We start from the raw sequence: 27,609 nt of genomic DNA on the forward strand, positions 1-27,609 counted from the left end.
TTTGGTGCTGGGCCAGGTGCTAAAATGATGCTAAGTGGTGATGCCAGGTAGTAATACAGAGAGCTGTTGGAGCACATGGTGATGATATTTTGGAGGTGTGAGACCTTAAAGATAAGCAGGAGTTAGAGTTTACAAAGAAGCCTCAGGCAGGGGTAGGAGAGGAAGAGCAAATTAAGACCTTCACACGAAAGAAAAGATCAAATGACCTGCATTTTAGTTTAGGAAGGAAGAGATGTTGAGAGACAAGGCAGAGTAGGCAGTCTGTCCAGTTCTAAAACTTCAGAGATTATGGTAAGCAATGGCAAGAGCACACATAAGTCTTGTGCAAGTTCAAACCAGACAAAACCCCAGCACACACATGGGGAAGTGGGGAAGAAATCCCAACGCAACTTAAGGAACTTCTGGAAATTGATGGCTGCTGGGAAGAGGAGAGACAGTCCCTTCCTTGTGTTACAGGGATGGGACTCCTGGTGGGCCCAGAGGATGAACCTGCACTGAAGAACATTTGGGGTCACAAATCAGACTCTATCGGCTCTATTAAATATATAAGACAGGATATTAAATGAGGGGGATGGGCAGTAGAGGGAGGGAATCTAAATACCATCACTATATTGTATGAAAATTGCAAAACAGCCATTAAAACTTTAAAAAAGAGAACTTAACCCTAAAAGCACCAAGAGGACCCATTATTGGGTTTTATAGAGAGAACTGACATAAAATATCACTTATAGAAAATGGAATTTTCATAAATAAGGAAATAGACTTCACTTTTGACTTTAAAGTTCTCCAATTTACTATAATACTTATAATTATTTACCATAATGAGAATGAAGAAGTTGGTTAAAATTACTTCGGAACAATAAGAAATGTTAGTTTTTGATCTGAAAAGAATTACGAACTAATATGAGACAATATTAAACACAGAAGTTAAGTCCTGTTTATAAAGCATTATTAAACTCCTTAATCTATTCATAAAAGATAAATTAAAATTTTCTCTGACTCTGAAATGTGTTTGACTATGGTTACATGTTTTCTATTATATTGGTGAGAATGTTAGATAATTTCCCACCAGCTTATTCATGCATTTAATAACCCCAAACAAATTAAGATTAAACTGTACTTTTTCTCTCCAGTGACTTAACCCTTTGAGATGTTTCCATTAGTTGGAAAAACGATCATCTTTGATAACTTTCCTGATCCTTCTGATACATGGGATATCATTGAGACAATTGGCAAAGGAACTTACGGGAAAGTTTTCAAAGTTCTGAATAAGAAAAATGGCCAAAAAGCAGCTGTCAAAATTCTGGATCCAATTCATGTAAGTCACTTTGAAGTTTTTAAAAATTATGCTTGTCTATTTACTTATTTGTATGAATGAGTATGCATGTTCATATGTGTGAAGGTGCATGTGTAAGAAGGCGTGTATATATATGCGTGTTGCATGTACAAATGGAGGCAGAGCTCAACCTCAGGTGTTACTACTGAGGCACCACCCACCTTGTTTATTGAGGAAAGGTCTGTTGCTAGCCTGGAACTCCCCAAGTATGTTAGGCCATCTGCCCAGCAAGCCCCAGTGACCTTTCTCCTTTACCTGCCCTCTCAACCTCCCCAGCAGGGGGATTACAAGGGTGTGCCACCACACCCACTGTTTTTACATGGATTCTGGTGGTGCAAATTCTGGGCTTCATGCTTCCAAGGCAAGCATTTTACCAAATGAAATATCTCCCAGCTCCTAGGTTTCCTTTTTTAATCTCTATTTTTTTTTCCTTTGTATCAACCAGCTAAAACATTTGAAAGTGTCTTACGTTGATCTACTCAACACAACGCCCTTCTAAATCAAGTTGAAATTTGAAAAAATATGCAAAGGACTACTTTTTCACTTTTCCTACTTTGTATTTTATGTGTATAATAAGGTACTGCAAGCACATAAATAGCTGCATAAACACATAAATGAAGCTCTCTACAACCAAGCAGTTGAATGAATGTTATCTTGGTCTTCAAAAATCATGAAAACACAAAGTCCTGGATTTCAAAGTTCTCATAAAAACTCTGCTTATATTAACCCAATCTCTGTTTTTCCTGTGTGTATTTTTGGGCTTTGGGTAGTATTTCTCTTAAGCCAAACTGAAGAGGATTTTTAAAAAAATATTTCTCTTAGAAATATTACTTAAAAATTTCTTAGAAGAATTTTCATATTTTCTTAAATATCTCCATAGCAGAAATGGCGTTGAAATGTAATCAGGGTGATGTTCCTCACTGTGAAGAGCTGAGCTTCCTGTTCAGTCCTGCTGATCTGCCTCAGTCCCCAGCAGGAGTTCCCTATTGTTTATTGAGGAGGGAGCAGTTGTGATTAGAGAAAATATCAAGCCTATTTCCTGTTAGTAATAGTAGAGGAAGACTATCAGATCCTATATTCCGTGAGTGATTTGATTCTCTTTACTTTTATGGTGCTAGATATTGGAAACAAGGCCCTCTGCATGGTAAGCATGTGCTCTGTAGCCGAGCTGCACACCCAGGCTTGTTTTCTGGGAATGAGAATTGTCAGTTTGGGATCTATAAGCCTCTTGGGAACACCTAGATCTCTCATAGTACATGTGTGAGCCACAGCAGCTCAGGATCCCATACCCCCAAACGTCTGCTGAGGGCCACTTCTGTCAAGAGACTCTTGTCCATGGTGGACACTCGGAGTGGCAGAAATGGTAAAATGTGTACAAAGAGGACATTGGAGCGGAAGTCCTGACACAGGTTCTCTACTAACAAAGGATCCTGGTCTCTCTTGGTTCACCTTAGGGGTGGTTCTTTTTTGCTAATTTATTTCTGCTAAACTCATTATAATTTCAGTATTCTAATCCTTTTAACAGAGGATTAGAAGAGGGAAGCTTTATTTTAAAGTAGTAAATTAGGCAAATTAGAAGGGGGAAAATGAGAAATGTGCCCAGGTTAAGTTGGTGTACAATGTTTTCACATTCCCTTCTTGGGCATTTTTTACCACTTAGGTGAAGGACACAAGGCCTAGATCTTATAAAGATCTGCCTGCCTCTCCCTTCTGAGTGCTGGGATTAAAAGTGTGTACCACCACACCTGTATTATACAATGTATATTAATCATATTTAGACCTCCTCCTCTATCTGCGTCACTCATAGCCCATTCACTGGATTTCATGCATTCTGGCATATATGTTAAGGCCTATCAAGTCAAGTTTGTGTACCCATTTGTCCCTTAGTGTGAGTTCATTCAGTGGAGCCAGGTCAGCCTATCTAGCTAGCATCACTCCCTTAAAGAAGATCAACTCTCCCTCACCCAGCAGTAATCGATTGCTGATCCTTCCTCAGCTAAGGTTGAATCTTCTTATCCTTTTCCCCACTTCTATGCTGCATTTTTGTCTGGTTTGAGTTTGCATGGGTCTTGTGCATGCTGTCACCATTGCTATAAGTTCATATGAGCAAGTACCTAGAAGCCTGGAAAACTCTGCTCCTTTGTGGTCATCCACCATCCGATGGCTCTTATAGTCTTCCATCCCCGTCTTATACAATGGTCACTGAGCCCTGGGTGGCAGAGGTTTAATATAGGAGTCCTATCCAGGAACATGCACTCTGCAGTCTCTTATTTTCTACATTTTGGCCAGTTGTGGCTTTCTGTACTAATAACCCTCTGTTGCATGAGGAAGCATCGCAGGTGAGAGTTGAGAGATGCATTAGTATTCTCTCTGCCCCCTGTTCCACTATGTTCCATGAGCCTGGGTGTCGAAGTTCCATTGTAGATGTGTCACTTTGGGCTGGGCATCTCACAGACACTTATTCTTTGAGTTTGATCATTGTGGAATTCTATAGTAGTCTCCATGTATTGCAAAAAGAAGCTTCTTTGATGAGCGGTGAGAGGTATACTTGTCTATAAATATAAGGATGCATGTTTAGTATACTGTAAGAAACTATGTTTGTCTAGTGATGTGACAGACATAGGTTTTTCTCTAGCATCTATGACCTCTCCAGCCATGTGTATTTGGTTATATTTACAGTACCATACATGAGTTCCATTGATTTAAGTCCAATTTGATAGCTATTGATTACCCCCACAATAAAAGTGCCACTCTGCATTGATAGAGACAGGTTTTTTTATGACTTCCAAATATGCTGTATTCCAAATAAACAGAATTAATGTCCTAGTCCTAAAAGTTTTTATTTGAAGTTAGTGTATTTGTCATTGCAAGTAAATAATGAATACAGTGACAGCAAACTCATCTGGAATTATCCTCCAATTGCATACAATAATATTTTTTATTACTTCTTTCATTTTTCTGGGGCTGAAGAGATGGCTCAGCAGTTAAGAGCACTGGCTGCTCTTCCAGAGGACCTGGGTTTGGTTCCCAGCACCCACGTGGTGGTTAACACAAACCCTAACTCTAGTTCCAGGGGATCCAATGCCCTCTTCTGGACTCTGTGTGTATTACATGCACACAGGCAAAGCACTCATATACGTAAAATTTTACAAATCGCCTATTATTTTTTTCTTACAATTCAACTAAATCAGTATAGCTTGATGCATTTGATTAGCACAAAAGCAATGCTTTCTCCATATTGTAATGATAAATTTCTATCTATAGTACAGAGCACAGTACAAATGATTATGATTTTGCTTTATTAAGTTAGGCTCTTTGCCTTGTAGTCTAATATTCCTTTATTAACATTATCCATATTTTTTTCATGGTTCTCTTTTTATGATCTTTTAAAATCTAGGATATTGATGAAGAGATTGAAGCTGAGTATAGCATCTTAAAAACACTTTCTGACCATCCCAATGTGGTCAAATTCTATGGGATTTACTTTAAGAAGGACAAAATAAGTGGAGACAAGCTATGGCTGGTTCTGGAGGTAAGTGCCCAGCACTGCATGTGGGGTGGAGAGTTGGTCATATGAGGTGGAGAGTTGGTCATGGCCCTGCAATGACTTCTTGCTTGTGTCCCATCTGCACCATGCAACACTTGTATGTAATGTATCACTGACTGCCTGTCCTCAGTAGAATGTTGTGCCCAGTTTGGGCCTTGCTGTCTTAGATACATCAGGAAATTAAAAGTCTACAAAGACCACCAAAGACTGAAAGGAAAAGAGAGCACCAGAAGAGACTAAAGAAGCTAAAATTATTTTTCTTACAGGAAGATATATTCAAAGGAAATTTCATTACAATATGCCTTTATTCTTTATTCAATTAATACATGACCAAACCCCTGTACCAGGGTCATACTATAAGAGCAATTAATGTTAAGTGAAGCCTCCTTAGACAGAAATGGTTATGATTTTCTTTTTGTCTTTATCGAAAGCTAATGACTTAAACAACAGAACCAGGCATTTACATTAGTGGGGAACAAAACTTGCCCTAAATGGTGTTTACACTGAATAAGTTGCTGGAGGGCAGCAGTCTGCCTGACAAATCTCCAGAGTAGATTTTTTTGTATTGAAGAACTGGATCTAAAGTGAGATACCATGATCTTCCCTTCTTAAGGTGACTGCCAGTACTAGAATTCAATATTTCATTTTGCAAATAGTCACTAATTTTAACAGAAGCTGTTAGAAATTTTAAAAGTTGCAATTGGACCAGCAAGGTGGTTCAGTGGGTAAGAATGCTTGTCTCAAATCCTGATGATGTAAATACACAGTGGAAGGAGAGAACCTATTCTCACAAGTTGTCCTCTGACCTCCACATATTCACATGCACGTGCGACACACACACACACACACACACCCCACTCATAAACACATGCAATAAAAGCTTTTTCATGTTATGGTTGTGAAGTTCAGCAGCACCCTTTATTTGAGTAAGTAGTAGTGTGATATTTGTTGTGTTCATTATTATTTTATTAGCATTTGGCTGTTTCATTTCTCTTGTGAGTAGTCATTGTTTTCCCGAAGTAGCATTGTCTGCTGAAAAAATAATATCACAGATTGGGTAATTTATAAAGAAGAAAGTTAGTGCCACATAGTGAGTGAGACTCTATTGTGAAAACAAAAACTGAAACAAAAACCAATGAAAACGAAGCGAGGACAAAGGAACTTAGAATGGAGGTGGTAAGGGCAGACACAGCTGACTGGCTCCCCCTCCTGTGCATGGACCTGCTCTTTTGTTTGGTGATGTAGAACCTGGAAAAATATGGCTGAGTCTCTCTACTGTCTCAATAATCAGGTTCTTGATTTTGACCAGATTCCCAGTTGAACTTTGGAGACCTTGTGTGCTCCTGCATAAGTCTGGAGGTCTGCCTGCCTCTGAGCTCTTAGAGTGCTCTCTGCTGCTTGCCTGGTGGAGCCCACTGTGTCCTTGATTCTTGGTCTTTGTATTAGTAAGGGTTCTCTATAGGAGCAGAGCTGATAGAACGAATATATGGATATATTCACTAGGATGCCTTCCAACAAGGGCTGTCTCATACTGGAGAGACAGCAAATCCAGTAGTTGTCCAGTCCACAGAGCTGGCTTCTCAGCAGTCCTGATTTGGTGCTAAAGTTCTGGAGGGTTCTTAGAGAGCTGCTAGTCTTCCATCTACGTTGGAAGCTCAAAGGAGCTGATTCTAATATTAGTGAAGAAATTCCACAGCCACGGCATAGATGAACTTGCCAGAAAGTGAAGGAAAACAGGCAAGAAGTAAAACTTTCCTTCTCCATTCTTTCATCTGGGCTGCCACCAGAAGGCACCGCCCTCATTTAGGGTCGGTCTTCCTGCTTCAAATAATCTGGTCAAGAAAGTCCCTCACACAAGTGCCCAGGGCTTGCATGTTACTTGATTTCAGATTCAGTCAAGTTGACAGCCAAGATTAGCCATCACAGCCTTCTCTTTTGAAGTTTACCTCCCAGCTTTGCACATCATTAAATAGTCTGTGCTTTGCTCCTATTACACACTTTACACATGTCCCTACTCCTCGGGTCCTTCCAGACGTTTTTTAGGGAACAAGAGTTGGATGTGGATGATTACGTGGATGCGGGTGAGGCACACCCCCTGGGTGTTGATATTCTGTGTGTGAGATGAGAGAGTGTCCAGTCTTTTGATTGGACACTTCCAGGTGATCTTTTGGTTTTTGCCTCTTACTTCTAGGCCATTAACTGTGTGCTTAATCTGCTCTGGTGAGCTCCAAAGAACCTCAGCAATTGCAGGGACCCAGGTTCAGTTCCCAAAACCCACATGGTGGCTAAGAACCATCTGTGAGTGCTGGGGTCTAACAAGTGCTCTTAACCACTGAACCATCTCTCCAGCCCCTAGCTTTATACTTTTATTTAAATTTTGTGCTAAACAAAGCTAGACTTTATTTATCAAAATTTAATTATCTAAGTAATAGAATGCAAATTATTACCCTAAACTATTTTTGCTGTATATTGACATAAAATTTTAGTCTTTACTGAGTTTTTGTGTGTTTGAGATAGAATACTGGGTGATCCTTAAGCCTTGACTAAAATTTTGCATAACCTTTAAAATGTTTTCAGTAATGCATATTTAGTTTTTTTTCCATGTAAGGAACAGAATAGTACTTCAATAGAGATTTGTGTTCTCTGGATAGTATAGATCTGTATGGGCAAAAAATCAAGATATGAAGTTTTGTTTGAAACTTGAAAAACATTAAGTCAGATCAGGCCTTGTCTTTTGGCCTGTCACATACCACCCCACCCCCCTTCCACTTATATTGGCATTTCTTAGTATTAATCCTTGGAATTGGTAAAAATTCAAGACTCCTGTGATGGTTAAATGTGCTTTTATAATGAAGATCAAAAAGTTTGACTAAAATGGTTTTAATAGATTAAAATGGTAAAATAGTGTGCTAGCCAGACCTAATGGATCAATGGGAACTTAACAGATTCTTTGAACTTTGTCCATATGTTTTATTATCAGATGGAAATATTGAACATTTTCCTAAATGGCTTGAGAGAAAGTAATGTAATTTAGTGAAATAATAGTTGACTTTATTTTCAACTGGACTCTACTTAGAGTCTCCTGGTAGACATGCCTCTGGCCATATCTGTGAGGGTGCTTCCAAAGGAGATCAACTAAGAGAGACCTGTCCTCAGTGGGTGGCTCTATCCACAGCCTGGGGTTCCAGAATGAATAAAAGAAGCAGGAGTCCAGGAGAACACCCGCATTCCTCTCTCCCATTCCTGGTGAGGATACAGTGTGAGCAACTCCCTCATGCCCCTGTGCCATGTTCCCCTCACTCTCATAGCCTGTGCCCACAACCTGTGAGCCAAAAATAAACCTCTCCTCTCTTAAGTTACTTTTTGTTGAGTATTTTGTCACAATAATGAAAAAAATGATAACTAATAAAAATTTCCAAAATCTGACCTAGCTGAACTGACAAAGTTGATGGGGGAGCATAATGTGAGAAGTTAGCAAACTGTATATGATTAGTATAATTTGAATATGTAAATTGGAGTAATTACACATATACAGAAGTAGCTTGAAGAACAATTACCTGATTTATAAACACAAATGCTGCAGGTGCAGCATTAGAAGCACTTTTAGAAAATTGGCTTGTGGCTTCAGTACTTTATGCAACAAAATGACTGCTAATTATGCCTTTTATCATAATAAAGCCCAAATAAATTATTTCGTATGAATGTATCCAAAGAGTGGACAAAGAGCAGGCGATGCTACCCAGAGAAGTAACTAGCACACTAGGCTTCTAGTGTGAGTCTCTGTAAATAAGGTGTGTAGTAGAAAGGTTGGATCTCAGCTGTTAATGATAGCTTTCCGTCCATCAGCCTGCCATTTGAGGAAGACTGTGCCAGACTAACTGATGCCTGCAGCCATTTCTCACCATGAAAACTCATTTCACTTAAATTTCAGTCCAGAATTGAGATTGTTAAGAATAATATTTCCCATATCTTGCTAGGCCAGTCTATTTTTCATTGTGGTTTTTAAAGTTATGTTTTTCAACTTTTGTTACAAATTTTCTCTTCTATTTTCCTTCATTTTATTATTCCATAGATGTTTGAGGGCAAACATTGTACAAGATTCCATTTAGGATTTTTTTTCCATGACTTCTAGGTATGTTTGAGTCTATAGTTTGCCCAGGTTTAGTGGCGCACTGGAATGTAATCACCAATAAAAGAAGGGGTGGCCACGTTTTAGGCTGTGGCTATGGCTTTGTCTTTTGTTTACAGAATATCTATGGAAACTTTATTGTCACATAACATTTTATGTTTTTATACTGATATGGGAAAGCAGAGCAATTTTTTATTGCTTTGTTTATTTGTTTTACTATGCCTCATCGTGCATTATTGTACTTAGATTCATTTTTGTCTACAGCCTCTTCACTGGTCTGTTTAGTAAGCTGTAAGTACCACTTTCAACTTTGAACTTCCTCAGACCCCTAGTTGTCTACTGCTGAGGTCGGTATAAAGGATTAAAGGATGGGATGGAGTGCGGCTGGGAAGGTGAATGTTGGATTAGGTTCGTGCGTATGCCTATCACCTGAAGATGATAAAGGAGACCGAAAGCAAAGTCAAATTGACTTAAATCATTCTCACCCATCCTTTGCTGCTGCTGAACATAAGCAAAGACCAGAGATTTAGCTGTAATTTCCCTTTCTTGGCTGAATGAACAGCCGCATTTTAACCATGGAAGGAAATCCAGACTTCTCTCTTAGGAGCCATTTGCTGAGTGTGCCGTCAGCCATAATGGAGCCAAAATTCAGACTTGGACATCTTTCTGTTCAAATACCCTTTCTCTCCTAATGCATCTCTGTGCTAATTGCCCCCTCATGGTGCCACTGCAGAATGCTCTCTGTTCTTCATCTGAATGGGCCCTGATTTGTTCGTTCTTAATAGTGACATTGCTTTCCCTCACTGCTTTCCAATTATAGCAATTTTTCTCTTTGAAATTATATCCCTTTCAGGAGATCAAAGACTGGCAATTACAGGTGGCATTTGGAAACACAAAAGCCAATTGTTACAAGGCCTCTCCACAGCACATTGTAGATCATTGAAGTGGTTTTTATAGACAAATACTACTTCCATGTGCCTGGCTTTATTGGTTATTCTGGTTTTGTTTTTGTTTTATTTTATATTATACTTACATTTCAAAAGTGATGTAAGGTCCATCGTGAGGAGAGAAAACATGGTGATAGGAAAAGCACGAGTTAGAGTGAATGAGGATTTTTCTATTTGTTCAGCTATTAACACAGTCATATTCTGTACCTAGAAGGGGCATCAAGCTAGGGCAGTCTCTGCATGTGTTAAGGGTCAGAGGTAGCAGAGCCCAAGCTGAAGCTGGCTTCTGCCTTTGCATTAGCCCAGAATCGCTCCTTCTTTCCTGCGGCAGCTCAGGATTTCAGTGGAGAAGCCCACTGACAGCATGATTCCTTTCACACTGGCAGGCTGGAGGAACCATTCCTAGCTCTCATCTAAAGGTTATTTCCTGGGTTTGCAACAGAATAGACAGCAATTACCTACAGCCATTTCATTTTAGGTTTTGTTTAAAGAGTAAGATGGGAAAACAGTCTAAATGTCCTTCTTTATGCTGTTTAGCCTAGGAAATGTAAAGACATGAAAGTCTTGTATCTCCCTCTTCCCTGTAGTACATCAGTACTTGCCCAACCAGCTGCTACCTTGAACAGAAGTGCCAGTTTATACTATCGCTGCAGAGGCTGTTTTGTTGTTTGATAAATTAGGACATTTTCTTTATAAGCATTAAAGGGTTTCTTTTTTCAAAATTTTATAAAATTTTTGCAACTTTTATACAATATATTTTAATTGTATTTAGAGCCCCTCCCCTATTAGGCCTCTTCTTACAACCACCAGCCCAATTTAATATACTCTATTTCATATATACATATATATAAAATAAGGCTTATCAAGTCTAATTTGTGTCCCCAAATATCCTTCAGCGTGAGTCCATCCACTAGAGTCTGCTTAACCTACCAAGAGTCACATAAAGAATTTCTTCTGATAAATTATTGCATTTTTCTTATAGATTTCTTGTTGACAAGAATAACAATGTATGGTGACGTTTGCCCAAGAATTTTAAAACATTTTATGGAGAGAACTGTTCCGTATTTTGATTTAGTAGTTCCAGTTGCCAAAATACAAACAAAATGGGTCAGATATAGTAAATGTCGATAATCCCATTAAGTCTTGTGAAACTCTATGCATCACTTCAGTACTCATTAAGAAATTTCTATTAGGCAGTAGTGACAGTTTTAATACACACTTTGTCAGTTTTTGGCATTCAGAATTTGGTACATTGATATATTTTATTAGAACATGTCACACTTTGAAGAGACATCTTCTATACCATACGAAAAGATAACCTATCACTCTGTGTATGTATGTACATATTTATAGAACTTAAGTTCAGTAATTATTTATTCCCTAAATTGTAGTCTCTTACTTTGGGCTAGCCGTTCTGGTAGATTCTGAATGCTTAGTACAGAGCAAGATGAGCTCTTTCATTAGAGATTCTATGCTATAGTGGTGGGAAAGAGATTTAAATCTAAATTAATTGTTCCTAGTGATTTAAAGAATATAGATATGTTAGGGGGCTGTAGAGATTGCTCAGCAGTTAAGAACACTAGTAGTTCTTTCAGAAGACCCAGGTTCGAATCCCAGCACCCACATGGCAGCTAACAACTGTCCACAACTCCAGTTCCAGGGGATCCGACAGCCTCATCTGTCCTCCATGGGCATTGCATGACATGGGTGCACTTACCTACATGCAGTCAATACACACATACACATACACATAAAAATAATAAATAAAATATTTTTAAAAGAATATGGATATGTTAATAAGGAATAAAAGAGTATACCTTCTATACAGAGTGATTGGAAAGGCCTATCGTTTTTATCTATTGAAAAGGGAGTAATAGTTGCAGGACCTTTTTTTTTGTGGTGCCCTTCATACCCCTCTGATGATACACTGTGGACTTGCACCAAAGAAGCAAAAGCTCTGCAAGGGAGATTTGGAAAATTTAAAACAATGCTAAGGTGATTCTTATTAAAGCAATGTTCAGAAAACACTGTCCCAGGTTCTCAAATTTTAGCCTGCATAGGAATAATGTGTTATTTCTGCATGATAGTGCTGGTATCAGCGTGCAATAGTCCCATGAATAGTCAGAAAACTGGAAAAAATAAAGCATTTGTCAAACACCGAGAAAACACTACAATCATCTCGTCTTTAGTCTTAGAGGCAGTTTCTACATCCAAGAAAGGCATCACCAAGGAAATGGGTGTGGTTTGGACATGAAATGCCTCCACAGGTTCATGTGCTTGGACACTGCTCCCCAGCTGGTGGTGCTGGTGCGGGAAATTGTGGGACCTTTGCATATAGGACTTCACTGCAGACATAGGCCATAAGTCAGTGGAGGTAGGGGATAGGGGAGCTTCACCGTTATCCTCCAACCCCACTTCCCCAAATGTTCAGCTTTCTGTGGTACCCCGTGAGAAGCCATGCCAGCCACGGTGCCTTCCTCTCCAGTACAGACATAACCCTCTGAACCCTGAACCAAGTAAAGACTCCCTCCCCGGAGTGCTTCTGCATTTGATCACAGGGATGAGAAAATAGCGAATATAGAGATCAAAGTAATTCTGCCTAAATGAAAAGACTGGAAGGGCATAGTTGGTTGGTGATTGAGCAAAAGAGAAAGCTGTGAAGAAAAAAAGGATCCAGAAAGCTACAGAAAGATTATCTACACAATTAAACAAATACACGAAGGTGTCTGAAAACCAAGCTGGATATGTATGTAACAAAATTTCAGGCTTGGGCAAGTAACAGAGGAAGAATTACTGTAAAGCTGCAGTCTGTATAACCACAGGAATTTGTTGCAGAGTTAGAGGTGCTTGAGTTCTGACCATACCTGGGGCATTTATTAGGAACCCCAAAATGGCTGTACATTAGAGGAAGGGTTAAACTATCTCCCAAAATAAGGCTCCCTGAAAGTTTCAAATTGATCTGTAAGTTAATTAGCACCTTCCAGAAGGAAATTCAATGTTCATTCAAGTAAGACAGAAATACCTAGGCATTCAATACTATGACATTAACAATGTCCAGTTCCAGTATTAAGTCACTATGTATATGAAGAGGCAAGAAAATGTGAACCAGCATCAGAAGAAAAGTTGATCAATAGAAACAAATATTGGAATTAGCAAGTTAGAGCTTTACTGCTGTTATAAATGTAAAAATGTAAAGGAAAATTCACAATGTTGAAAGAAATGGAAACTATAAAGAAAAACTAAGTGGAACTTTTAGAACAAAAAAAGGAGTATCTGTGAAAACAAAGAAACCATGGTAATAGAGGCTAGCTTCATATTACAATGGAGGGCATAATAAATATTAAATAAAACAAAAGAGTGGACATAAAGATAAGAATATCAAGTTGTTTGCATGGAAACAGAATTCTTTGTAAATTTTTATTGAATCTATAGTTCATGCAGAACATCTTAATCATCTTTATACCTCTTTCCCGACTGGCACCCTCCCATAGCCCCCCGCAATGGAATTCATGCATTCTATCATTTGTGTTAAGGCCTATCGAGTCACGTTAGTGTCCCCAGATGTCCCTCAGTGCAAGTTCATCCACTGAGGTCTAGTCAGACTACCTAGAGTCCCTCCCTTTAAGAAGCTCAGCTATTCCTCACCCAGCAGTTATCAGCTGCCAAGAGTCCTTCCACTAAGATTGGACCCACGGGCTCCTAGGACCTTGTGCATATGAACTGACTTTGAAACAATTCATTCCAGCAGGATTTTAGTTTTGTCAAGGTCCCTTTGTGTCATTTGACAACTACAAAGCAATTTTTCAACAGGTAACATTAGAAGGCATTCCTTTTTAATTCTTACCCATTCGCATTTCCATTAATTATTTAATGCAACATATTTTTCCAACAAATTGATTGGCATAAACATTCAGCTTATCATTACTGTAAATTTTATCTATTGTTATCTGAGTAGCCAAGATTATTATCATTGTCATTGTCACAATAGTCTTTAACTAGACATTAACCTCTATTAAAATTATTATGATTAACAGCATGGGGGGGCATGGTTGGAGGGAGGGGGTCTGAATTTGATCAAGAACTGTTGTATGAAATGTACAAAAGTTCAATAAAAATTTTTTAAGAAGAGTGAATGGTTTTTCTAGCCCTACGTTAGTGATACTTTCAAAGTATAGTGAAAGGTTCTATAAGGCTAGGTGATCTGTAGCAACATATTCATAGCAAGCATGGTTGTACATATAAAGTGAATAGAAGTCAATCTTAATATTTGTGTTTGAAATTTAGATGCAAACAATTTAAGGTGGGTTATGTGGTACAAGTGCCTAGAATGGTGTTTATATACCAAACAGATTTTTTAAAAGAGGTGGGGGAGATAAAGCCTCTGTGACCTGTGAGATTTTCCCAGTACTCTAATGTACATTTATTGAAGTCTGAGAATGCTAGGGGTTGGAGGTGGAAGAGCCAATATTTAAATAAACTATGGCTACAATTATGCTGCAGACCTAAGGTGAAAAAATTCTCCAAATAAAATAAAGATTATACTAGGCTGCATTATAATCAAAATGCCATCAATTAATAGTGGAGAGAATGATGAGCAAAGCTGTGGAAGTCCACCCCACCTAGGGTCAAAGTGGCTGCCGTGTTCTCACAAGATGCCAAGGAGTAAGAACTGTGAGGCAGGACGACATCAGCTTAGGGTTCTGTGAAAATATTATTCACATCTACAATGGAACCTCTACATCTAAGGCTCACGGAACATAGTGGAACAGGGGGTAGAGAGAATACTAATGCATCTCTCAACTCTTACAGCGAAGCTTCCTCATGCAACAGAGGGCAATTAGAACAGATCACCACAACTGGCCAAAGTGTTGAGAATAAGAGACTTGTAGAGTACTAGTCCCTGGATAGGACTCCTATATTAAGCCTCACTCAGCCAGGGCCCAGGGACCATTGCAAAAGAGGGAGCAGAAAGATTGTAAGAGCCAGGGATGGCAGATGACCACAAGAATTTTCCAGGCTACTGGGAAGTTGCTCATATGAACTTATAGCAATGGTGACAGCATACACAAGACCCATGCAAACTCAGACAAAAACCCAGCATAGAACTGGGGAAATGGGTAGGAGGACCCAACCTTGGCAAGGAACTATCGGCAGCTGATCACTGCTGGGTAAAGGAGAGTTGATATTCTTTAAGGGAATGAGGTTAGACAGGCTGACCAGGCTCCGGTGGATGAACTCACATCAAGGGACATCTGGGGACACAAACTTGACTCAATAGACCTTAACATAAGACAGAATGCATGAAATTCAGTGGCTGGGCTGTGAGTGGTGCAGTTAGGGGATGAGGGGGGTCTAAATATAATTAAGACTTATTGTATGAAATGCACAAATGTTAATAAAATATAGAAAAATGTTCACAAGTGAACGTGAAAAAAGACAAAGATTCTTTCTAAAAAATGTCAAAAACTAGACTTAGGGAGAAGGCTCAGTGGATAAAGATGCCTGCTGCCAATCCTGATGACCTGAGTTCAGTTCCTGAGATCCACATAGAGGACAGAGAAAAACAACTCTTTCCAGTTACCTCTGACCTACACACACACAGACACACACACACACACACAGACACACACACAGGCTGACACACAGGTGACACACATGCATCCCCTAACCCCCACCACAAATAAATAAATGTAATAAAACACTTTTTAAATGTGAAAAAAAAATTTCAGGCTGAAAGAAAATGATTCCAAGTAAAATTTTTGGCCTTAAAAAAGAAGAGGGGATGGAGAGATGCTCAGCGGTTAAGAGCACTGAGTGCTCTTGCAGAGGACCCTGGTTCAATTCTCAGCACCCACATGGCAGCTACGAACCGTCCTTGACTCCAGTTCCAGGAGAATCTGAAGCCCTCTTCTGACTCCCACGGCATTGCACAACACGGGTACACTCACATACATGCAGGCAATACACTCATACACATAAAAATAAAAATAATAAATAAAACATTTTTTTAAAAAATAAGTAAAGAATACCATCATTGGTAGGAAAATATAAGGTAAATGTGAAATTATTGATTTTATGTTATAGTGACAGAAAAATTACTCTTTAAAGCCACAGTTATACATGTATAGTGTGAGATTATCAACCTATGAAAATAAAAACGCATGGCTGTACTATGGAAGGAACAGGAGAAAAGTTAGAAGTGCAGAGTTTGCGTGGTGACTGTTACTTTAAGGTAGATTGTGGTAAGTTAAAAAGCTAAGCCTTAAAGCAACTGATGAAAAGTAAAATGAAGCACAGCTGATATGCTGAGTCAAAATGGGATGCTGAAATTATTTAAATCAAACTGAAGTAGGAGATAGAATGAAAGAAAGGAAACGAGTCCCAGAAAACAGGGGCAGGACGGCCGGCTAAGCCAGCTACAGCTCTCTGCTGCGGTATCCTCAGCTCTTCTAGCTGCAGATTTGCTAATTACTTTTGTTTCTCCCGACAGTTCAGAACCTTGCTGAGCCCCCCTAGTGGTTTTTTAAATTTTCTGTTGTACTTTTCAACTCTGTAACTTTTCATTTGGTTGTATTTTTTTTAATTCTGTCTGTCGATAGTCTCTGACATTCACACCTTCACCGCTTTCAGGGCCGTTTCCCCGTAGTGCTCTAAACACATGTGCCGTCATTCCTGCTCTGCAGCTTTTGTCTGCTAAACACATCATTGGTGCCTTTTCACATACGGTTTCTGCTACCTCTTTTCTTTATTTCTTGTGTGTAAAACTAGCATTTTCTTGTTTTCTCCATGTCTCATTTTTCAGTTGAAAACTGGGTATTTGAGGTAATCCTGCTGTAGGAATTCTAGATATTAGTCCCCCTGAAGATCTTATTTGTATGTTCAGTGACTTGACTACACTGTTTTAATAGAATTTATTTCCCCTACGTTATGAAGCCTTTGATGTTGCTCTTTAGAGAGTGCAATTTTGGGTATATTCACAGTTACCTTACAAAAATAGTGTTTTTAACAGCCTTTCTTGTATCTTTTGTGTGAGGGGGGAGGGGGTGTGCATGTATATGCATGTGCATGTGTGTCGAAGTGCATTGTGTGTCCCTGTGGAAGACAGAGCAGGCTCAGGTGTTGTTCCTCAGGTCCTGTCTACCTTTTTTGTTGTTGTGGAGACAAGGTCTCTCAGCAGCCTGGGAATCACTAAGTAGACCAAGGCCAGGAAGCCCCACGGATCTGCCTGTCTCCACCTCCCCAGTTCTGGGATTACATGTTGGGTGCCACCTTGCCCAGGCTTGTAAACCATCGGTTCTGGGGATCAAACTCACATCCTCATGCTTGCAAAGGTGAACACTTTCCCTACTGGGCTGTCTCTCCAGCCCTGACAATATCTTTCGTTGGTTTTTCGGTTAAACCAGTCTTCCTCTGGTATCACACCCAGCTATTAAACTCCATCAACGTCTGTTGATTCCTCTGTAGATTTCAGCAATGTCCTGGGGCTGAAAATTGTTTCACAGTCTGATCCAATCAAATTCAGGTACACTTCCTGTGAGCGGTCTTTGGGAGCCTCAGCAGTGCTCTCAGCTGATTCTTTGACTCTGTCTTCTAAACTGGATGGTCTACAGTCAGCCTGTGCTCTGTAGAGCTTCATACCTCCTCATAGTTACCAACATCTCCAGTTTTCAAGGTCTTCTTAGCTTGAGTCACTCATTTCCAAATGATGTCAGGACCATGGTGAAAGAGCAAAATCTCGGAGCCACTGTCCATAGCCAGCAGCAGGAACAGGGGCCACATCTTTTGTAGGGACACCCTGCTTCATGAGCAGAACTCTGGACCGGGCGAAGGATCCCTGTACTCTTCAAATTGTCCCTTCCAGCACTGTAGCCAATACCTAATGAGCGAGCCTGGGTGAAAGCCAGTGTTGGTCTGCTGCACCAGCATTAGCCTCCATCCTGTGAACAGGTGCTTAGGGGAGGAAGGGGTCCTGATTCTCACTGATCTTGTTTGGTTTACCAGGGATGGGATTAATGGATTCTTCTCACCACCATTTTTGAAACAAGAATCTTGTGAAATATTTTAAAGAGAATTAGACTTGTTGACTCTTTAGGGGCCAGCGTTCCACTGACAAAAAGAGCACAAAGTTACAAGGAAGCAGTCTCATTCCACACGGGTGCATATTGTAAAAATCGCTCCACAGAATACTGACAAATTAAACCAGAAATATATAAACTGCTAGTTCATGTTGACTGAATGAGATTTATTCCAGAAAAATACTAGTTATTAAAACATTAAATCAAGTTTGCTGGAAAAGAATATTTCCATACCAGAATTGCATTTAATAGACTCAAAGTGAAAAAAAACATGAAAATTTGTGCCAATATTCAACACCGCATGCTATAAGAACATTCTCAGCATAGGAGGAATCAGAAATTTCACCTAACAAAATCCACTCAACCGACTTAAAAATAGGTGAGCATTTTCAAAAGCATTTAAATAAAATATGTTTAACCAGGGACTGGAGTGATGCTCAGCAGTTAAGAGCACTAGCTGTTCTTGCAGAGGACCCAGGTTCAATTCCCAACACCCACATGGTGGATCACAACTGTCTATAACTCCAGTTCCAGGAAATCCTATGCCTTCTTCTGATATCCATGGGCATTGCACGATTCAGTTGGACTTATATACACGCAGGCAATACATGCATACACATAAAAATAAAAATAATAGGGACTGGATAGATGACTCAGCAGTTAGAGTACTGACTGCTCTTACAGAGGACCCTGGTTCAATTCCCAGAACCCACGTGGCAGCTAACAACCATCCATAACTCCAGTTCCAGGGAAATGTGATGCTCTCTTCTGACCTCTGTGGGCATTGCACTACATAGGTGCACTCACATGCAGGCCATAAAATAAAAATCATTTAAAATTTTTTAATTAGGAGTAAAATTAAATAAAAATAATAAAATATTTAAAAATTTTAAAATGTATATGTTTAACCCCTTTAGGCTTTTGGTAAATTTAAATTAACAAATAATGAACTACTATTTGATACCTACTAAAATGGCTGACTTTAAAAGGCCAATAATGCCAGGCACCAGTGAGGCTGTGGAGCAGACTGCACTCTTACACTCCGTGTGTGCCATGCCATGGTGCAGTCACTGCAAATGTGCAGCAAGGCCATGCATGCCTTGCCATCGACGCCTGTCTACGAAAGACTCCAGCATTGATGCTGACAGCACTCGTACAGAATGAGCCAAGGGTGCCAGAGTAGGCATTTGAGATCAGGCTTCTGCTTTCGTGGCTTCATGCAGACTAAATTGCCATCCCCCCACCCCCAAAGCACAGTTCTGTAATTCACAGGATACCACAACAAAAGGAAATATGCCAAGATCACCAAAAGGAAGCCATTGTGAGCCCATGAAAACACTCCCCGAAGTTCTCCAGCCTCTGAGATGATGCAGTGTTTTTCACGTGCGTCTCTTACCCACATGCCTATAGTCAATACCTAACATGTAGATCAAGAAATTGGTTTTTAATCCCTCTCATTAGATTTTGGTGCCGCTGACATTTTGGCCTATATGTTTCCCTGTCATGGAGGGGTGGTCTCTGAGTTTTTGAATGGTTGGCAGCATCTCTAACCTGTAGGTGCCAGTAGCAGCTTCCTTGCCCTGATGATAAAAAGAATCTGTAAGCCTTGTAAGGAGATCCAAGAGCAGACTCTCCTCCAGAAACCACAGTTCTGACTGTACCTTCAGGCCCTCAAGCAGCTGCCTCTGTCACTTTGACACACCTTAACACCCGCCTCAGTTCTTTGTATGTACTCATCACCCAATGAACATTTGTAAATATTAAGGAATACACTGTGGTTCTTGCCAGGCGTGGTGGCGCATGCCTTTAATCCCAGCACTTAGGAGGCAGAGACAGGCAGAGCTCTGTGAGTTGAAGGCCAGCCTAGTCTACATAGTGAGTTCCAGGACAGCTGGGGCTACAGGGAGACCCTGTCTCAAAAAAAAAAAAAAAAAAAAAAAAAAAAAATTCATTTTAAATGTAATTAGTATTGTGAGAATTATATGTGTATATCATGTCAAGAATATTTCCTGGGTCAGTACCTCACTTCTGTAAAACGTATTGGACATACAATTTATTTCTGAAGGTCTACTGGCAGTTAATGGTTGCTGGGAGATGGGGTGTCATTTTCTTAAGTGATGCAGCCACTGATAGGTTGTCCGTGCTTTAATAAATAATCTCCCCCTTGCTCATACTAGCAAATCTAATTAAACTCAGTGGCACACACAAAAAGAAGATACAAGGGGCTAGATAAGAGCACTGGCTTCTCTTGCAGAAGACTTGGTTTTGAGTCCCAAGACCCACATGGCAGCTAACAACCATCTATAACTCCAGTTCCAGAGACCCGACGCCCTCTTCATGACCTTCACAGGCATTGCGTGACACGGGTACACTTGCAAACATGTAGGCAATATACTCGTACACATAAAATAAAAAATAATAAATAAAATAATTTTTATTTTTAAAAATTTATTTAATAACCACATAATTAGTAGAAGCATTTCATTACAACAACATTGACATAGTCAATAACAGTTTCCAGAGCAACATACAGTTATACATTATTGTACTCGGTATAAAGCCTATAAGACATAAAATTGAATGAAGCTTTAACCTTTAAAAAAGATCCTCATTTCATTTTAAAATATAGTGTTTCATACAGAAAAACTAATTCTTAATGCAACTAACACTTAGATGTCTGCACATGCATCTCTAATCGCTATATATCTGATTATTACTAGTCACAGTCAGTTACTTTCTGAGATCCTTGGCACCTGAGCATAAATTCATCAGGTAAATTTCAAGGGTAATGTTTTACATATCTACTAATTAGCATGAAGCAAATTTTTATGCTTCTTCCTCAAATATAGCTCATTTTTATTGATTAATTTTTTGTGTGTATTTCATACAGAACATCCCAAACAATCTTATCCATCTTTATACCTGCATCCTAAATGGCACCCTCCCATAATCTCCCCACCAACACTGGAGCCCATATATTCTGTCATCCCTGTTACTGTCCACTGTGTTGTCAGTGCCCCCAGCTGTTACCCAGTGCTAGTCCATCTGCTGAGTCTAGTCAGCCTATCTAGAGGTCCTTGTTTTAGGAAGGTCAGCTCTTCCTCATCTAGCAGCAATCAATTGCCAACATTCCTTTAGATGAGATTGGGGTCTGCTGTTCATTTTCCTAGTTCTATGCTGGGTTACTGTCTGGGAGTCTCTTGGGCTACCCTAGCCAACAACTCAAAGGAAGGTAGCTCCTGTCTTGTGTTGTTTCTTGTTATGTAGCCTTTAGCTGTACACATGGATTCTTAAAGAATTATACTGATCACTTTAATCTTTAGTTATACTCTCCTTTTGGGTGTTTAAGACCCTACAGTTGGCCCAGATAAACTAACTTAAAGATACAAAAGTAGAAGGGCGACTTGTTGGGAAGAAGCGGAGTTCCAACAAGAGAGGGATGGGACATGAAAGAAGGTATTGGGGGCAAAAATGACTAAAATTCATTATATTCACCTACAAAACTGCCAAAGAATGAAAATAAATGAGTTTTTAAAAGTTCAAGAGTAAAGTTTCATTTTTGAGGAGACACTAGAAAACGCTTCATTTTTATTGAGCATGTGTTATGTCGGGCACTTCATTGTGCAGGTCTTCTTTTAATTATTAGTGTTAGCAACTGACTTTTTGTTTGATTGATTGCTTGTTTAATGACTATGTCTTCGTTTTTGAGCAGCTGCAGGTTTTCAGAAAGATTAAACCGAAAACACATAGAGGCCCAAAAAACCCTTTCACCCCCATTTCTTCTATTACTGACATCTTGCATTACTTGGGCACGTTTGCTGTCATTTACCAGTCAATAATGATATATTGCTTTTAACTGAAGTCCGCACTTTACATTAGGCTCTGTCTTTGTATTTTACAGACAGGATTCAGCAGTTCCCTCCCAGGAATTTGGCTAATGTAAATGAAAATTGTAACTCTCATCAACTCTTAAACAGGGGTGCTCACCAAGTTACTACTAACAATTTCCCCAAACTGGAAGCAACTCAGATATCCTTCATTTACAGAGTAAATAGTGGCCTTCCATCCAAAGAAATAATCAACATTTTAAAAAGAAGAATCAGCATTAAAACAGCATTTTTAAAAGGAATGTGCAAAGGCTAGAGAGATGGTTCAGCAGTTAAGAGCGCTGACTACTCTTCCAGCAATTCTCAGCACCCACATGGCAGCTAAGGATCCCTAACTCCGGTTCAGGGAAATCCAATATCTTCTTCTGACCTCTGAAGGCACTGTACAACACAGTGCACTTACACACATACAGGCAACACACTCATACACATAAAATAAATATTTGTTAAAAAAAAAAAAAAGGAATGTGCAGACCCAGGCTTGATGGCTCACAGTTTTAGTTAATATTCAGGAGGCTGACGCAGGTGGATCTCTGTGAGATCGAGGCCTATCAAGACAAGTTTATGTCCCCAGATGTTCCTCAGTGTGGTGTGAGTCCATCTACTGAAGCCTACTTAATTTATCCAGCATCACCCCCTTAAAGAAAACCAACTCTCTCACACCCATCAGTAATCAGTTTCCACTAGTTTTTCAGCTAAGGTTGGGGCTTCTAACCCATTTCCCCACTTCTATGATGCTTTTTTGTGGGGGGTTGAGCTTACAGGAGTCTCATGCATGCTGTTACCATTGCTGTAAGTTCATATGAACAACTTCCCAGAAGCCTGAAGAACTCTTTCATTATGGTCATACACCGCCCCTGGCTTTTACAATCCTTCATTCCCCTCGTCGCAATGGTCCCTGAGCCCCGGGTGGTAGAGGTTTGATATAGGTGTCCTAGCCTGGGACAAGAACTCTATAGTCTCATATTCTCTGCACTTTGGCAAGTTATGACTTTCTGAGTTAATCAGCACCTGTTGCATGAGGAAGCTACACTGGTGAGAGTTGAGAGATGCATTAATATTCTTTCAGTTTCCTGTTCCACTGTTTTGTGAGTCTTGGGTATAGAAGTTGCATCATAGATGCATTATGTAGGATTGGGCATCTCATAGACACTGTGCATTTGACCAGGTATAGAACTCTATAATAGTTTCCATCTGTTGCAAAGAGAAGCCCATTTTCAATGTATTTTCTTGATTATTTTTTGAGTTCTTTGTATATTCTGAATATTAATCCTCTGTCAGATGTGTAGCTGATGAAGATTTTCTCCTACTCTATGGGCTTTCTTATCACTCGGTTGGTTTTTTTCTTTGTTGTACAGGAGATTTTTAGTTTAATGAGATCCTATTTGTCAGTTGTTGACCTTAATTCCTGAGGGAGGAACTGATATTAGATTGAGAAAGTCCTTTCCTGCACGTATATTTTCAAGGGAACTGCCTATGTTTCGTTTATTAGGTTTAGCATTTCCAGTTTCACATTGAAGGTCTTGTTTTCATCTGGGGTTGGCTTTTGTGTAGGGTCATAGATATGGGTTTAATTTCATTCTTCTACACGTGGAGCTCCAGGTTTCCTAGCACCATTTGTTGAAGATGCTGTCTTTCCTCCCAGAGTGTAGTCTTGGCACCTTTGTCAAATACCAGGTGACTGAAATTCTGTGCACTCATGTTCAAGTCTTCTACTTAGTTCCATCGATTTAATGTCTCTTTTCGTGCAAGTACCATGCTTTTTTTGTGACTATCACTCTATATAGTTCAAGATCTGGTATGGCAATGCCCCCAGCATTGCTCTTTGTGCTCAGCAGTGCTTAGGCTATGTGGGGTCTTTTGTGATTCCATATGAAGTTAAGGATGATTTTTTTCCCATTTCTGTGAAGTATGTCATGGGAATTTTGATTGGGATTGCATTGAATCTACACTGCTTTTTGTAGAATGGTCGTTTTCACAACATTAATTCTACCAACCCATGAGAGTGGGAGGTCTTTCCATCTCCTTAGGTCTTCCTAATGGTGGTTCCATTGAATTTAGAAATTCATCCATTTCTTTTACATTCTCTAATTTAATAGAGTATAAGTGTTTCAAAGTGTCCCCTTATAATGCTCTGGGTCATTTTGGTGTCTCTTGTGATGTCTCCCCTTTTGTATCTGACCCCATCCATTTGCATTTGCTCTTTCTTTCTTTTAGTTAGCTGGGCTGGAGGACTATCTTGTTTATCTTTTCAAAGAACCAGCTCCTAGATTCTATAGTTCTTTGTATTGTTCTCTGTTTCTATTTCATGTCTTTATGCTCTCATTTTTATTATTTCTTCTCATCTGCTGGGTTTGAGTTTAGTTTGTTATTGCTTTTTTAGATTCTTACATTGTACCACTAAATCATTTGTGTTCTTCCTTATTTTTTTAATATAGGTATTTAGAGAAATAAATTTCCCTATTAGGACTGCTTTTAAGGTGTCTCAGAGGTTTTATTTTGTAGTATTATCATTTTTATTTAGTTCCAGGAATACTTTTATTTATTTCTTGATTTCTTCTTTGACCCATTCATCATTCAGGTGTTTAATCTCCATCAGTTCATGTAGCTACTAGGGCTTCCTTTGCTGTTGAATTTCAGTTTTATTGCTTTATGGTCCGATAGAATACATCAATTTTTTTGTATATATTAACGTTTGTTTTGTGCCCCATTATGTGATCTATTTTAGAGAAACTTCCATTGACTGCTGAGTAAAATGTGTATTCTTTGGTACTTGGGTGGAATATTCTGTAAATGACTGTTAGGTCCATTTGAGGTATGATACCATTTAATTCCAACGACTCTCTGTTTATTCTTTATCCAGTTGACCTATCTATTATAGAGACTGTGGTATTACTGAGTTGGGACTAGTCTGTGTCTTGAAATCCACTAGTACTTTTTTTTGAAACTGGGTGCATTAGAGATTGGTGCATATGTGTTCATGACTGAAATGTCTTCTTGGTCAATTACTCTTTTGAACAGAATGAAGCTACTTTCTTTATCTCTTTATCCCTGATTAATATTAATTTGAAGCCTATTTTCTTAAATATTAGAATTGCAATGCCTACTTGCTTTTTAGTTTCATTTGCTTAGAATATTTTTTTCTCCCATCCTTTCACCCTAAGGTGGTTCCTATACTTGAAGGTGAGACGAGCTTCTTGTAGACAATGAAAATATGGATTCTCTTTCTCCATCCATTCATCTAGCCTGTATCTTTTGAATTGGGAGTTGAGAGTATTGATATTTAGAGTTATTATTGAAAGGTGTGTATAAGTTACTGCCATTTTATTTTCTGTTTGTGTTCTTAGTCTGAATTTAGGTTCCTGTGATCACCCCTCCATTTGCTTTCTTTCTGTAACTTCTTGAGTTTGGTCATTCTTTTCTTCAGCCTTTTCCATTGCTTTGAGTGTTCTCTGTAGAGTGTATGGGGGACATAAATTCTTTCAGCCTGTTCATATCATGGATGGATGGTTTCTTTCCCTTTCAACTATGATAGACAGTTCTGCTGGGTCAAATATGCTGGGCTGCAATCTATGATCATTTAGAACTTGAAATACTTTGCTCCAGGTTCTTCTGGCTTTTATAGTTTGCAATGAAAAATCATCTGTAATTCTGATGGGTTTTTCTTTATATGCAACTTGTTTTTCTCTTGCAGATTTCAATACCCTCCCTTTGTTCTGTACATTTAATGTTTTTACTATGATATGCCATGGGGACTTTCTCTTCTGGTCCTGTCTAATTGGTATTCTGTGTGCTTCTTGTATCTATATGGATATATCTTTCCTTAATTTAGGGATGTTTTCATCTGTGATCCTGTAGAAGATCTAGTCAATGCCATTGACCTGGGATTCTTATCCTTCTTCTATGCCTATAATGTGTAGATTTGGTCTTTTCATGATGTCCCACATTCCCTACATATTCCATTCCTGTGTGTCTTAATTTTTTCGTATTCTTTGTTTGAATAGTCCAATTCTCTAACTTTGTCATCTGGTCTTGATATTCTGTTTTCCATTTCATTAATTCTGCTGGTGAGGCTTTCCTCTGTCATTTCAAATTGGTTCATTGAGTTTTTCAATTCCCTCTTCATTTATCTTGAGTTTTCTTCAATAGTTCTATCTCTTTCATGAATTCACTTTTCAAGTCCTGAATTGTCTTTGTCATTTCATTCATCTATATATTTGTATTACTTGAGCTTCAATCAGGAGTTTATTCTTCTCCTCCTTGAGTTATTTGAGTTGTTTCGTGTGTGTTCTTTGTAGTCATTGAATTGTTTCATCATGTTTGTAGTTGTTCTTTTAAGTTCTGTGTCCTGGGGTTTCTCTGGGTGATTCTCACTGTTGAATATTTCTATAGGACTAGAAGGATTTTGTGGAGACATATTATCTAGGTTTTTCATGTTATTTGTGGTTTTGCATTGTGACCTGGGCATGTGGATTTCTTCAGGTGATTGTGTGTCTGATATAAAATTCTAGCCTGCCTTTTTTCAGTTGAAGTTTGATCCTGTTTTTATTGTTGATGTAACTTGATTGCTTTTGATCAGGTATGAATAGTTAGTTGATCTGTGCTTCAGGCCCCCTCTTGATTTTTAATTGGAGGGATCAAATAATTTCAGGCTACCTAGTCAGGAGCTCTCTACCAGGATGAAGCGGCCTAAGCCCAAGAATCTGCCTGCTCCCAGCTTCATTGGGGGCCCCCTGGCAGCAGCACTGGGAAGGGGCCTAGGCTCAAGAGGGCCAATGGGCACAGGTGGGCTGTTTCTAACAGCTAAGCAGAGTAGATATGAGCCCTGAACAAATGGGGCTGGTCTATGCCAGTTTAAAAACTAACCAACCATGAGAGACTGTGAGATCTCTTATGGGGAAAAGACACAACTCCCTTCTGTCAGGGATAAACAAAACCTATCAATCTTCCAAGTTATATGTGCTTGTTCAATTTGAATGACACAACGAATCCTTTTTTTTTTAATTCTTTTTTCATATTTTATTTATTATTTTTATTTTATGCATATGTATGCATTGCCTGAATGTAGGTAAGTATACCCATGTCTTGCAGTGCATACAGTAGACACAAGAGGCTGTCAGATCCCCTGGATTGGAGTTACGGACAGTTGTTAGCTGCCATGTGGGTGCTGGGATTCAAACCCAAGTCTTCTGTAAGAACACCCACTGTTCTTAACTGCTAAGCCATCTCTCCAGCCCTGAATGACACAACTAATCCTTTTGCAAAAATAGATGCTGCCTTGCTGAGTCACTTTCACTTTGTCCACATGGTCTTTGTGAAATATTGATGGGGCCTTTGAATATCATATTTTATTACTATCATTTTTACTTCAGTGAACTCTGCAATTTTGGTACACAAGCAAAAGTTTGTTTCTTTTTAAATTACTGGCTATTCAAAATAGTGTGCAGCAAAGCTGGGACTCATGGCCCATGCCTTTAGTTCCAGCACTCAGGAGGCAGAGGCAGGCAGATTACATATATATATGAATATCATATTTTATTACTATCATTTTTACTTCAGTGAACTCTGCAATTTTGGTACACAAGCAAAAGTTTGTTTCTTTTTAAATTACTGGCTATTCAAAATAGTGTGCAGCAAAGCTGGGACTCATGGCCCATGCCTTTAGTTCCAGCACTCAGGAGGCAGAGG

At 39.2% G+C, this 27,609-nt stretch overlaps 1 protein-coding gene across 1 annotated transcript in view; it reads left to right on the plus strand.

Moving 5' to 3' along the window:
- The first annotated feature begins 1,143 nt into the window (after positions 1-1,143).
- Myo3a (myosin IIIA) overlaps positions 1,144-27,609 on the plus strand; it is a 256,799-nt gene continuing 230,333 nt past the window's right edge. The window contains exons 1-2 of the mRNA XM_008831744.1: positions 1,144-1,318; positions 4,734-4,868. Coding sequence (XP_008829966.1) covers positions 1,151-1,318; positions 4,734-4,868 — 303 coding nt within the window. The 5' untranslated portion in view covers positions 1,144-1,150. The remainder of the gene's footprint in view (positions 1,319-4,733; positions 4,869-27,609) is intronic.

The sequence above is a fragment of the Nannospalax galili genome, unplaced genomic scaffold, assembly GCF_000622305.1.
Source record: "Nannospalax galili isolate Female #2095 unplaced genomic scaffold, S.galili_v1.0 scaffold14, whole genome shotgun sequence".
NCBI lineage: Eukaryota > Metazoa > Chordata > Mammalia > Rodentia > Spalacidae > Nannospalax > Nannospalax galili.